Genomic DNA, 13097 nt, shown 5'->3' on the forward strand with positions numbered 1-13097 from the left:
TTGTTTGGACAATTGTGTGTGTGCTTTGCATTTTATTCATCTCCGTCTCGGCGCAGGTTATGTATAGTCCCAAAGGGCAACAGCAGCGGCAGACACATTCTGCCAATTCTATTGTAGACATTCGGACACGATCGAAAATGCATTTGCATAAGCCAACAGAAAGTTGAATGTCTGCCACCAGAATCGCTAGAGACACAATTTGTTTATTTTGAACGACTTTATTAGACAATACCAGAGGCCTGAATATCATTTCTTCGGCTGGGTGGTTATACTGCCATTCATTCATTCCCGATGGCCGACAAAAAACTGGACGGACCGGTTTGGTCCATTAAAAACAACACGCCCAATCTTGAAAATTGAGCTGTCCGAATTTGATTGCCAGTGTCCCAATTGTCGTCAAACATCTGGCGACATTTTGTTTCGAGCGTTGTCGTTATAGACGCTGTGAGCTTTTAAGATACAGCCAGCTCATGTTAATTGGGGTGCGTCTTGCCCGGTTGGTTCGTTGGCCCGTTCCATCGACGTTGGCCATTATCCGGATTGTTTGTGTCTTCGTCCACGCATCAGAGATTCCGGGGGTTGGATGGAAGGTATATCCACGATGGAGAAACAGACGAGAGAGAGTGATGGCCACCATCTTCCACTGGACTCGCATTATTTCATGTCAATAGAACGGTGCGACGTCTACGACGACGACGCCTATCGATTGAAATCTGTCGGTCGTCTCTCCCATTTCGGGAGCGGGTAGGGGGGGGGGAAGAATAATTTCTCCGTCCAGCATTTCGGCGCTAAAGAAAAGGGGAGAAGAAGAAGAGAGCGATGGTTGTTGCATTCTGCCGTCTAGAAAATAGAAAATAGGAAAAACGGGGAGAGAGTTGACGATGTTTTGTTGTTGTTGTGTGTCGTGAATAGGTCACGAGCAGGCGGCCGTGCATCGATCCAGCTCGGCCAGGCGGCCGTCTCCGACGTCTTTCTGCATAGCCGCGATCGCCGCTCTTTCTCTCATCGGCCACGTCGTGACGATCCGGCGGAAAGGTCCGGCCGTCTAATCTTGGACCCCAAATCTCTCTTCTTATTTTCCCACCCGCTCCACCCTTCGCCCGACGTCTTCATTTCATCAGTCTATAGTGTATTACATTATATATTACATTCCCAATCGACCCGCGCCAATCGTTCGTTCGTTCCTTCCACCAGACACACCATGTCTCCTTTTTTATAAATAATCATTCCTCCCGTTTCCTTTTCATATCCATCTCTCGTATGAGCCGGCAGTCAGCATCATTCGTTTCTTTTGTTTCTATTTTTTTGCGGGGGCTCCCCCCTTCTTTATTCTTTTTTTTTCGGGGTTTTATTTATTTATTTACTTATTTTTACTATATATATGTGTGTTGACCGCGCTGCGCATCTATATACTTGTCTTGTTTTTATTTATTGTCGTCCGAGGCCTGCTGAACATATACATAACATGATATTTATATACATATAACAATGATGATGATAATATATCTCTCTCCCACTGATGGTTTCAACCGAAAAAGCTCCTTTTTATGCCCCGGCACAACAACAACAACAACATGGATTTTTATCGGCATAGAAAGAAAATATTAAATCTCTTGTTATTTTTATTTTTTCTTTTCTTTTTAGTTTTGGTGAGGATTTCCGTTTGTGTTTCTCAATTTCATTTGGCAGCAGCCCCGGCGGATGGTTTTCAAATCTCGTTTTCAAGTAATCGCTCCCCTTTTTGTTTTGAATTTCTTTTCAATGTCAATGGCGACTCTACCGGACGTTTTGTCTCGTTTTTCTGTTTCTAGTTGTGAAATCCGATTTCGAATGATGGTCACTGTGCGATATCTCGACACACAACACAACAACAAAAAGGGGAGGCCAGCCAGCAAACAGGAAACGGCGGAGGAAAGAGCAGCGGAGCTAGACGGGCTGCACACACACTCCGGAAATCCACGCCCTTTTGTATGTGCCAGTGAGTTTCTGCTGCCTTTTGGCATCACACAGTCGAGAGATTCCGGAATGACCCAGTTTCTCGCTCCGCTCCAATGACAAATAATCGCCCCCCCCCTCCGCACTTTTATATTCCTGAATGACTGGAAAAAAAGTTGTCGATAATTTCAACGAAATGAACGCGGGTAATTTCCAGTGGTTCATTTCGAGGCTGTTATTGAAGATTTGTCGATAGCGTGTGAGGAAACATGCGGGAGTGTCTGAACAACATGTGGCTTGACGTGACCAGCAGTACAACCACCGCAAAACGGCGGTGACAACTGCGCAGTCACGACCGGCTGTTGTTCTTGCGGTCAGTTATCTCTTTCAGCTTCCCATTTCCTTTTTTCTCTTTCTCCTTCCAGCAGCCAGCTTCAACCTCTCTCTGTATGACGTAAAGTGAACGCCGATCTTTTTTTTAAAAAATAGTCTTCGTCGTCTTCGTCGTCTTATAGTCCCCGTTGAACCCGAGGTTTTCTGTCCTGGACATAAATGAAATGTCAGACAGAAGGCGACCAGAATCTAGCGGGAATGATATCCTTACACCCATCTATATTCTTTTCTTTTTCTCTTTTTTGTTTAGAACAAAAAACAGCAGTTGAATCAACATGCTACTAGGCTATAACCCCCTGTCGATTTGTTGCCTAGCTGGGCACCAGCTGGCGCTGCGTCATTTCGTTCAGACACTGACTGTATAGTAGCTCGTCTATTTTCACCAGGCAATCGTCAGTCCCGCCATTTAATGGCCTCAGTCAGTCACCATAATCGTCACCGTTTTTTCATTTTTTTCGTCTTTTAACTTCTTTATTTCACTTGGGTTTTGTTTATTTCCCACTTAGTTATTCCAAGAAAATAATTCCTTGGGAAAAAAGGAAGAAAAAGGTAAGGATCAGTTTGTGCCATATCATCTGCGCCACAAGTGAAACACGCAGCTCGGCTCCGTCACGTTGGCAACGTGCGGTTACACACACGGACAGACACACACACACACCGGAGACCATAGAGGCAACGCACTACACAATGTGAGAATAAGAATAAAAAAAAAAGTAGAGCCGCTTTGTTGATCACCGGTCATCGTTCTCTTCATCACCGTCCTCACTTCTTTTCGGGTCTCCAGCAGGACCTTGGGGGCTACTCCGACAGTCAGCTTTTGTCCATTTTTATTATTTTGGTCTGTGTGCCTTATTCGTTTTTTTTCGTTACCCCTTTTATTTCGACTTTTTCCTAAATTTCTTTTTTATTTCATTTTGTTCGGCAGCAAACCCCCAAAAACAGGAGAGAGGGAGATAATACGACGACAACCCATTTTTTTCCTGGTAATTTTTATAGTTGTTTCTTTCTTTTTACACAACTTCCTGTTTGATGTTTCCCAAGTTGCCACCACCAAGTCCGCCCGCCTATCTGATTTTTGGGAAGAAAATCTCGTCAGTCGGTTGGCGGCCGTTGGACGGCTCCGTCCCGTTTTCCCCAACGAGTTTCACTTGCATTTTCGTTCGACACATTTTTTGGTTTTTTTATTTCTCTTCTGCCGAGTCGCAATTTGTTTTGACGCCGCCGCTGGCAGCGAAAGTGCGTCGTTTCAATCGTCGATTAGAAACAAACAATTTTCGCTTTTTCTTTTTTCTTTTTCTTCAGTGGTCGACAAAAATGAAAGGTGGTGAAGAGGAGGTCGTTGGTCATGTCGCCCCCACACGGTCGAGTCGAAACAAGTGCGTGCACGACGAAAGAAATCGGCCGACGCCTACACCGACGACGCCGACGACGCCCATCCCGCAGTCCTCTTGCTGCAGCCCTGATTACGACATCCCCTGGCGCAACTACACCGATTCGGAGCGGATACACATTTTGAATGTCTTGCGCCGGGACGTCGAGCTCCGCCAAATCGAATTGGAACGCGTACGGTAAGTTCTAATTACCATTTCATTTCCTCCCGCCAATCGGCTTTTTTTCGTTCGTTTCTCACCCGACGTCGCTCACTCGATGAATAGCGGATTCATCATCCTTCTTGGTAGCTGTTGTGTCATTCGGTATTTAGTGTTGCATAGTTGTACATTTTTTTGAGCTTTTGTTTTATTTTCTATTCGCCGACAATACCGCCGCTTGTTGTTGTTGTTGTGTACGTACCGCCAATCTCATCATCCGTCATCGGGAGCGGGAGTGCCTTGGTCCCTTCTGGTGGTGGTGGTGGTGATATAACAGTGTCGCCGCTTATATTCGTTGCCCGAGCTTGATTTATATCATTATCCGCTCGGTGGGTGCGCTATAGGCAACGGGCTGCACGAGTGCGATGGGGAAACGCCAAAGGCTCTACCAACCTCTATATGCGCAATATGTGTGTTACTGCATACGAAATCGGCCATCGTCTACACACACACACAACCGATGAATCAAACAATGACAGATTTTGTTTTTTCTCCACATAATAGCCACGAAACGGAACAAGAATGGAATATCTCACGACAAAGAATTTTCAGCGCGGCGCCATTTTCGTTGGATTATGTAATGCCGTATAGTACTGTGTATGTTGTTGTTTGGGCTAGATCGCTTGGTGGTGATGGATGGTAGGGACTCCCGACAGAGATCCTCGCTTTTTGACCACCCACACAGGGACAATTGAACGGGGCTCAGCCGCTCAGCCAATCGAGTGGAGAGAGAATCAAGTCGGCCAAAGATGAGGCGCATTTCCATCGCCAGGCAAATGACCGACAAAGAATTTCACTGCAAAGGAGAAGAAGAAAATTTCTCGGAACTTGTTTATCGATTGCCCGTCATCTCCTTTTTTCTTTCTTTTTCTTTTTTCGTTCCATCGTTCACGTACGTGGTGGTGAAGTGTCCGTACATGGTGAAGGAATGATTAGCGTGTCAGGACTGTCAGACGGACAGAAAAGTCAATATTTGGCGATTGACGATGGTTTTCCCATGTTACGAACGTACCTGTTGGTCCAAATGGGAAAATTCTTTTTTTTTTCTGATTTCTTTGATTGAAGTTTTTCGCTTTTTGATTGACGATGTATTGACTCGTTTGCTGTTGTCCGTTGCACGCCAGATTCCCTCCATCACGAAGGGGGTTGGCTCAATTGGTGGTCTATTACAACACATTTCCCATTCTTTACATATCCTGGATTTCCAGCCACGCCATTGTGTCGTAAAAAGAAGCGGGACGTGTTGTTGTTGTTGTTGTTGTTGTTGTTGGGGGGGGGGGGACTTTGTGAATATCATTTGCCCGGGCATATCGGAAACTCGTCAAAAGGAACTGTAATAATAATAATAATTCGTGCGGTCGTGCATGCCGAAAAAAGCCAAGCCACACAAAGTGTCAGTTTTCTATTTTCTCGTCTGTCCATAACAAATAATAAAATTTATTTTCGCCAGTCAGTCAGCTCACGAACTGATTGTTGGTTTGTTCCCAACCAAAAAAAAAGAAAAAAAAAGGTGTGATGGCACGGCAGACAGTTGTGTGCAGATTAGTGACGTCAGGCGATGATTATTGCAGTGTGTATGCACAAAGTAACTGGGTCACGTTCACAAGGTCGGCCACCTTTTTTATTTCATGTCTTGTTTTATCTTCAAAGAGAATAAGCCTCGTTCTTCTTTTCTTTCGGCTGTTGTCGCTTCGTTCGTTCACGGCTGCCTCTCGTCGTCGTCCCACTCGAGCAGCAGCGGTGGGTGGGTGGGAGGTGTTTCCATGATCAAACGAACGGATCCTTCATTGTCACGTCACGACCTCCGTCTCCCACTCGGTCTACCTCTATACCACCTCGAGGGCTCTTGCAATAAGGAGAAGAATATAAACACAAGAAACTGTAGATAATGCGTCCCGACGTTTCAGACGGCAGAGGGGGGCATCGTGAATTTTTTTTTTCGCCTCGGTACTTGTTGTATAGTGTAGCGCATAAATTACGCAACAATCACGCAGCAGCAGCACAGCAGAGTCGAATGTTATTAGTCCGAAATGTTTCCATGGAGAGTACGAGGACCTTTTGACCTGCTTTTTCTTTTTATCTTTTTTTATCTTTTTTGAATTGAAAAGAAAAATGGAGGGGAGAGACGTGGCGGACAATGTAGACGTTAGGGACACCCAACCGTCGGCCGTTTTGGGGTCGAAAATGGGGCCGTTGTAAGTAAAGACGGAACGGAAATCACTTGCCATCAAGACAAACAACAACAACAACAACAACAAACAAGGTATACATATCCCCTCCTTGACAGAATATCAAAAGAGAATCGAGAGTATAAAAATATATTTTATTAAAAGAAAAGAAAAGGGGATCCTGGCCGGCGCCAAGGAGCCGCACCGTATCGACACCATTTTCACGACTCATGGCGTTTTCGAGTGGATGAAGTCATCGCCCATCACCCCCCACTCTTTTCGCTATAGCTCGGATGAATTATGATTACACCAAAACAAGTCAACAGCAGTGGCGGCCCTGCTGGATCCTCTCATGGTCCGATATGGAGAAACAGACGGAGCGAGAAATTTATATTGATAGACTGACAGTACACTCTTCCGGGCCAGCACTGGCGGATGGTTGAGGGTCTCCGGGTTCTAGATAAGGGGTGGGAGGGGGGAACCTTTAGCCCAGCACTTCCCGACCCAAACAACCTTGTAATAATGCTAGACACAGACACTGTGCCGAGTGTATAAAAACTTATATGGCACCGGACACACGAAAAAGTGGATGGGGGCCATATCGGATTAACAAGGGTGATGGCAGCCAAGAAGGATCCCTCCCCACGCTGGATGCCCAACTGACGGAATGGCGATCAAAGCGATAGCTTGTATATATATACTTGAACATTTTTCTTTTCTTTTTTCTCCCTTTTTGATTATTGACAATAAGTAAAAGAACTGCGTGTGTGGATAACCACCACCATCAATCCATCATCCATCGGTGAGAGGGGGGATGTATCGAGTAGGAGGGTTTTACTTTTTATTTCTATTCTCTCCATTGTCACAGCGATTAATACTTTGTAACACAATCGTCCGTGTGTGTGTGTGCAGCGCATACCTTATAAGATCTTGGCCGGCGATCCGTGGAGGACCTTTTTTTCCTATTCCTTGCAAGGGGGGAGGAGGAGGATTCGGAAGCGACAAAAAAAGGATCCCCAAAAATGTGTCAAAACTGCGAACATTCGAAACCTGTGGGAAATTGGAATGGGGAATTTTTCGGTTCAAAAATAAGAAAAAAATAAATGGGAGGTGAAATCGACACAGTGAATCGACATTTTTGGGGCAGAAGAGGAATCTTTTTTTCCCGTTTTTGTTTGTTGTTCTCTTCGGCGTTTTGAATTTCACGTTGTCTCTTTTTTTATTCTCTTTCTCCGTGTCCTTTTCCATTGATCATGACAAACCGATAGCCGAAGAAAAAGAGCGTCGCCATCCAACTCCATTTTTATAGGCACACACGCATCTTTCTTTCCCTCGGCTATATGCACACCGGTACCTACACTTCATCATAACATATTTATCGGTGATATAAAAATGCGCTAGATCTATTGGCCTAACACAAAAGGGGGGAAGGAAGGAATAAAAAAGTGTTTCACGGCCAAGAAGAGGGAGCATTTTTCATCGCCGATAAATGTTTTAATAATAAAAACGAAGAGAATTCCGTACCAAAAGCGCAGTGCTGGGCAATCGTGCTGGTGCTGGAAGGTGGCAGTGGTTGGAGGATAGAAGACAGGTGGGTTGGGCTGTGATGGGTCTCTACTACTACTACACACACACACGTATATAACATGTATAAAAAGAGAAGAAGAAGAAGAAGAAGGAGAGAGAGAGAGAATAATAAGCGCTCCGGGGCACTTTGGGGCGCCTTTTTTTTTCTATTTTATTTTATGGGAGAACTCTCGGAGCTTTAGCCTGTGGTATAGTTGCTGACTGGTTGCTTGTGTGTGTGGTTCTCTTCTGCTGACACAAACACACACACACACACACAAGAGAGAGAGAGAGACTCACGCTGCATTCTGATCTTGGCCCTCAGTCAAGCTCGCCAGTGTTTGTCGGCCGCTCCTCCGTGTACATCCTCCGCTACTGCTGCAGCATCGACTTTGATTTCATTTTGAAATTATTTCTCGAGTGATTGCGCGCTTAATCATGTTTTGAAAACAAGTGTTGATTGTACAAACGAACCTAACCGGGAATATTTGGAAAAGAGAGAAACAACATTATATAATCAGTTGAATTGAAATCCCACACCAATGAGGTAAAGTTAAATCAAATTTTTGTCATTTTTTTTCGTTTCCCCTTTACCGAGAAAAATGTCTTGTGGTCCAACAAGTGGTCCTGTGTCCCGATGGGTGGGTCCCTTCTTTTTTGCGTGTTTAGCGAGTTACGTACGTGTTAGCGCTCGTTGAGGTCATCCATTATTCGCTCGTGTGAGCAACAGATGAGTAAACCTCGTCTCGTCTTCCACCTCAATTTTCCTGTTTTTTCTTGGCCACATTTGGAAGGGAAAAAAGGCAGGCACAGGAAGTGAAGCTCCTCATCCCCTGATGATGGTACGGATGAATCCATATTTCTCACCGAAATGTTTTCCATGTCAAGAGTTTGATTCTCTTTTTTCAAAAGCCCCGCGCGCCAGAAATATGTCTACAATTCAATTCCCCCCACCCAACCCGAAAGAAAGAAAAAACCTCAAAAAAGGGGAAGTTCCGAGTTCAACATTTCATCCGCGAATTTCTAACCTTAATTCTTTTTGAATGCCTGGGCAAAGAAATAATCATCGGCGCGGCTGGCGCATTTTTCTTTATTTTTCTTTTGTTTCTTTTTTTGAACCAAACCGCTCACGTCGCCGTCGTGTCCCGCAAAACCCAAATTCTCCCCCCTTCCCCTCTCCACTCGTGTCTAGTTTGAATAAGAAAAAAGAAAGAAACGAGTTGTTTAGAACACACGAAAGGCAAAGAAAAATGTTGTGTGTGCGTGTAAAAACGCGCGGCTTTGGCTGGCTGGCCTGGCCTGGTGTTGACATCAATCCGGGTCAACTACAGCCAAATAAAGAACGTTAACCAGCAGCAGCTCGGTAACTAAAAACATACCCCCCTCTCTCTCTCTCTCTCTCTCTCTCTCTTTCTTTCTGCTATGTACGCGTGTAATGGGTTCTCTGCAGTACCCCAAATTGTGAATGTTTTCGTCCAACAACGGGAGCTCGTCGTGGACGTGTTTGTCTTAAAGGAATGCGATGGCCCCCATCGAGTCTATATAATGTAGAATGAGCCTAACTTTGGAAAAAAAACTATGGCCGCTTCACGATTTCTTGTAATATCCCGACATTCACCGGCAACGGACCGTCCTTTTTGTGTTCTCTCTTTCGAAAATGACGTTACTAATAATAAAAGCCAGTTAACCCAGATTTGTCGGGTTTGTCGTTGTTGCTCGCCGTAACCCCTTCACGCCACCCGTTAGAGCTCTTTTAAAAGTCTGTTTTTTTCGAGGGTAGAGTACACACGTTCAGCCGAAAGAATGTTGGAGGTGCTAGACGAACAACGCAGGTGCTACAATGTGCTGGTGTGGCATGGCCCGTAGGCCATGAGAGACACACTGGCTGATGGGCCTTTGAATATTATATTTCTGGGCAGCAATAGCCGAAGAAGAAGAAGAAGAAGAAGAAGAATCTCTGAAAGGTACACGCATGAGGCGTGCACGAAAGGCAACGATATGACATCATTAGCGTGATTCCATAACGTTCTATTGAATCACGACGGAGCAGCTCACAAAGCCAATCCTTGGGAGAGTAGAGCAGGTCCTCAATCTTTATCTGATTGGACAAATGATAAAAAGAATAAAAAAATGAGAATAACGTTCCATTTATCCTCCTTTTTGATTCTTTTTTCTAAAGAAATGAGAAACAATTCCCCCCACCAGCCGCCGCTCTCTCTGCGGTTCTACACTCAAAAGTTTTAAAAACGAAACACACACATTCGTACACAACACACAACCTTGGCCTGCATCTCGTGGAAAAAAAGGCGCACAGTTTAAAAGCATCTCTCCTTTTTCTTTTCTTTTTTTATCCATTTTTTGTAGACTGTGCGGGACACGGCACATTCACGTTCAACCCAAATGGGTGAATTACTCTTTGGCGTACCTCCTTTTTTCTCTTTCTGCTCGGTTAGACACTTCTATTGGGGCCCTTTTTTCCTTTGAAACGACACAATCACGGCAAAGTGAAAGTGTGCCCATGTCTTCTATCATCTCCGCCGACTATGTGACTTGAACGTTCAAATCTCTCAAAAAAGTACGACGAGGTACCCGGGCGAGTATTTCTTTTTCTTTCGAGGTCAACGAGACGAGGAGGCATCCACCCAAAAGAATTCGTTGCATATATTTTCTGCTGATGCTGATGCTTAGCTGCTGCTGCTGTGTCGTCCCCTATGCATTTTCATTTCTATTCGACGGTTTCTTCTTTTTTCTTTTCGGGACTTCTGTAAAAGGCGTTTGGATTTGTGCGCATATTTTTCCTGTAGGACTTTTTGGCTGTTGGCTGTTGGTGGTAGTGGCAGTGGTGGTGGTGACTATACTCTGCTGGCGGTTATCGTGAACGCGCCCCGAAGCGGCGTGCAAGTTGAGTTCCTTCTCCGCTTCGCCCCTTTTCATCTTTTATTCCCTTTTGGCCTTTTTCGTCTTCTTCTTCTTCTTTCCCCTTTTGCTTCTCTCGACGGGTTGGGCCATCAAAAACCCACGCGCATTTCTTCTTCTTCTTCTGATAATGTTTAAGCAAAAGAAGAAGAAGCATTACCTTGTTCGGTCAGTGTTTGTGGTTATGTTTTGAGCCATCTCTAATATCATTTCGGATTCATTGGCTGATGATTCCTGATAAGAATAAGAAATAAAGGGGAAACGGATGGCGACTGTATAAATGTTGCATTCATCATCTCAACCCAGAAAAGTCTTGGGTCAGAAACCCTTAACCGAAAAATATTTTTGGTTCCCCCCTCAGTTTTTGTCCATATACATGTCAAGTTTTCTTTTGCCCGGCGCTGTACAACACACACGAGCGGAAAGAGATGCGATAGAGAAAAGATGTTTGAAAGATTCCGAAGAGTTTTGGTGGAAATCTGCGTGTTGGCGCTGCTTTTTCGGGACTGGGAAAACGCTCTGCTGAGTTGCCTCGACTTCTTTTTTGGCTCGTCATAGAAGTAAAGGCCACGTGCAGCTACTTGCATTTCATCGTGAATCTTAACAACTTTGGCGTGCGTCTACGTACATACGTCTCTCAAATATGTTTGGTGTTTAGTCAACCGATTCACTATCCTGGAAACTCTGTCACGAGAAAGAACTTGCGGATCCAAAGTTTCATCTTATCTCTCTCCACCGGAATTGCTGGAGAGAGGTAGGAAGGCAGGGAGGGAGGAGGTTGTTTTGTTGTTAACACGAGAAGGGGGGGGGGGACGAGAGTAGAACAGGAAATTCGAATGTAATCCAAAGTTTCTAATACACTCTGGTCCTTTTTTCGCTCTCTCTTTCTCTGTTTGTGGGTGTTCCTATTTCTGTTTGAATGGCGGCGTTGATGTGAAAAAAAGGAAGGGAAAAAAAAAGGTCCAGGTAACGTGTGTACTACATCCAAACATCCAGTTGAATGGGTCCTCACAAAATCCGGGATAGAATATAATCCCGCCTACGCCATCAGTTTTTTCCTATTTTTCCTTTTTATTTTCCTTGGCTCGTTTTCACGGTCGATTGAAGATGGCCCTGTTGTTTGTTTGTTTGTCTATTCCCAATTCGATGCTGATGCTGCTGGCCTTGATTGATGATTCAATGCCTTTTTCTTATTTCTTCTCTTTTTTACTTGTTTACAACAGTCGCCTCAAGACGGAATTGCAGTTTCTACGAAAGAAAGGCGCCCTGAAGACGGGCGGAGGACACACAACTGGCGACCAGCAGCAGCAGCAAGTTGTTACAATAGCGGCTGGAACAGAACAGACCCATGGCGGCGGCGGCAACGGCCGATGTTGCGCCCGGTGCCGGACCGGTCTGGGCCGCATCATCAATCGAGGGGCCCTTTGCAAGTCGTGCCGACAGCGAGTCTGCAAGGCCTGCAGGGAGTACAACGTGCCAAAAGCGACGGGCTCATCCACTTCCGGCGGGACCGATTGGGTCTGCACCGTCTGCTACAAGACAGCGTGAGTAACCCCCCAATCATTTGAATCAATCTACAGTAGTATAAGCTATAGTCCTATAAGAGTATAGACGTAGAAGCAATAAAAACGTGGGGGGCACAAGAGTTTTATCGGTTGTGTGTCGGGATCAGAGGCTGGAAACTTCCTCAATTAAGGGCGGGGGCGTGTGCTGGAACGCTGCACACGTAGGTGACGAGCGTGAATATATAGATCCAGTCGCATCATTGACTTGCATTGAAAGGCCGTACGACGTGGCACTTGGTCGTTTGATGGGATTTGCGATGGAGTGCCCAGTCAAAAAATCACAAAATAATAAAATAAAAAGGGAAAACAAAAAGAGACTACACCGGAAATAATGAGTCACGAAAACACTCATCCGTCCCCCTCGACGGATATGGAATAAAGCGGGGCCAAGTGCCGGAGCTTATCGAACGTGAATTTGATTTTCCCTCTCTCATTCTTATTGAACGGATCGAGAGTCGCGATGGAAATAATCATCAAGTGGAAAGTGCATTTGCCATTTTCCCAACACACGGAATTTAACGAGCCAGACGGACGGGAGAAAATGAATAAAACAATCGGCAATGTGTTTGTTATTTCGTGAGTGGGGGGGAAAGAATAAAACCGGCTCTCCTACCTGCAAACAATCCACCTCCTTTTCGATTGGATGTTATTGATTAGTGTATATAAGAATCAACCAGAGGCGCCCCCCTTTTTCTTTTTCGGTTGAAAAATCTAACGGTTTGGGGGCTGTTGTCAGTTAGTTGGAAGGAAGAGAGGCCAAAAAAGAAACCCGAATAATTTCGTGAGTTCTTTCTCTCTCATTCAATACCAGGAATCTTCCTCGTCCCTTTCAAATACTTGAGAGATCCCATCGACTTGCTCGCTAGTCTCGTTGTCTGTTGATAGAATCAAGTGCTGCGTGCATCAGTCGGCATCAGTGGGGGCCACTTTGAGGAGAGAGACGGTCTGTCTTAAGACGCCCGCGC

At 45.1% G+C, this 13097-nt stretch overlaps 2 protein-coding genes across 9 annotated transcripts in view; both read left to right on the forward strand.

Annotated features, from left to right (window-relative positions):
- LOC124190212 overlaps positions 1 to 1978 on the forward strand; it is a 30511-nt gene extending 28533 nt beyond the window's left edge. For 4 of the 5 annotated variants that reach the window (XM_046582792.1, XM_046582788.1, XM_046582791.1 and 1 more), the window contains one exon: positions 913 to 1520. In XM_046582792.1, coding sequence (XP_046438748.1) covers positions 913 to 1049 — 137 coding nt within the window. In that variant the 3' untranslated portion in view covers positions 1050 to 1520. Of the gene's footprint in view, positions 1 to 912; positions 1521 to 1644; positions 1726 to 1811 lie in introns of those variants that run through there. The other variant, XM_046582789.1, reaches the window with a different exon arrangement.
- A 731-nt stretch (positions 1979 to 2709) lies between these two features.
- Positions 2710 to 13097, forward strand: part of LOC124190211 — a 29087-nt gene continuing 18699 nt past the window's right edge. For 2 of the 4 annotated variants that reach the window (XM_046582785.1, XM_046582786.1), the window contains exons 1-2: positions 7897 to 8198; positions 11791 to 12111. In XM_046582785.1, coding sequence (XP_046438741.1) covers positions 8194 to 8198; positions 11791 to 12111 — 326 coding nt within the window. In that variant the 5' untranslated portion in view covers positions 7897 to 8193. Of the gene's footprint in view, positions 3167 to 3253; positions 3312 to 3366; positions 3897 to 7896; positions 8199 to 11790; positions 12112 to 13097 lie in introns of those variants that run through there. The other 2 variants (XM_046582784.1, XM_046582783.1) reach the window with 2 other exon arrangements.

Source organism: Daphnia pulex, chromosome 3 (genome assembly GCF_021134715.1).
Source record: "Daphnia pulex isolate KAP4 chromosome 3, ASM2113471v1".
In the NCBI taxonomy this organism is placed as follows: domain Eukaryota; kingdom Metazoa; phylum Arthropoda; class Branchiopoda; order Diplostraca; family Daphniidae; genus Daphnia; species Daphnia pulex.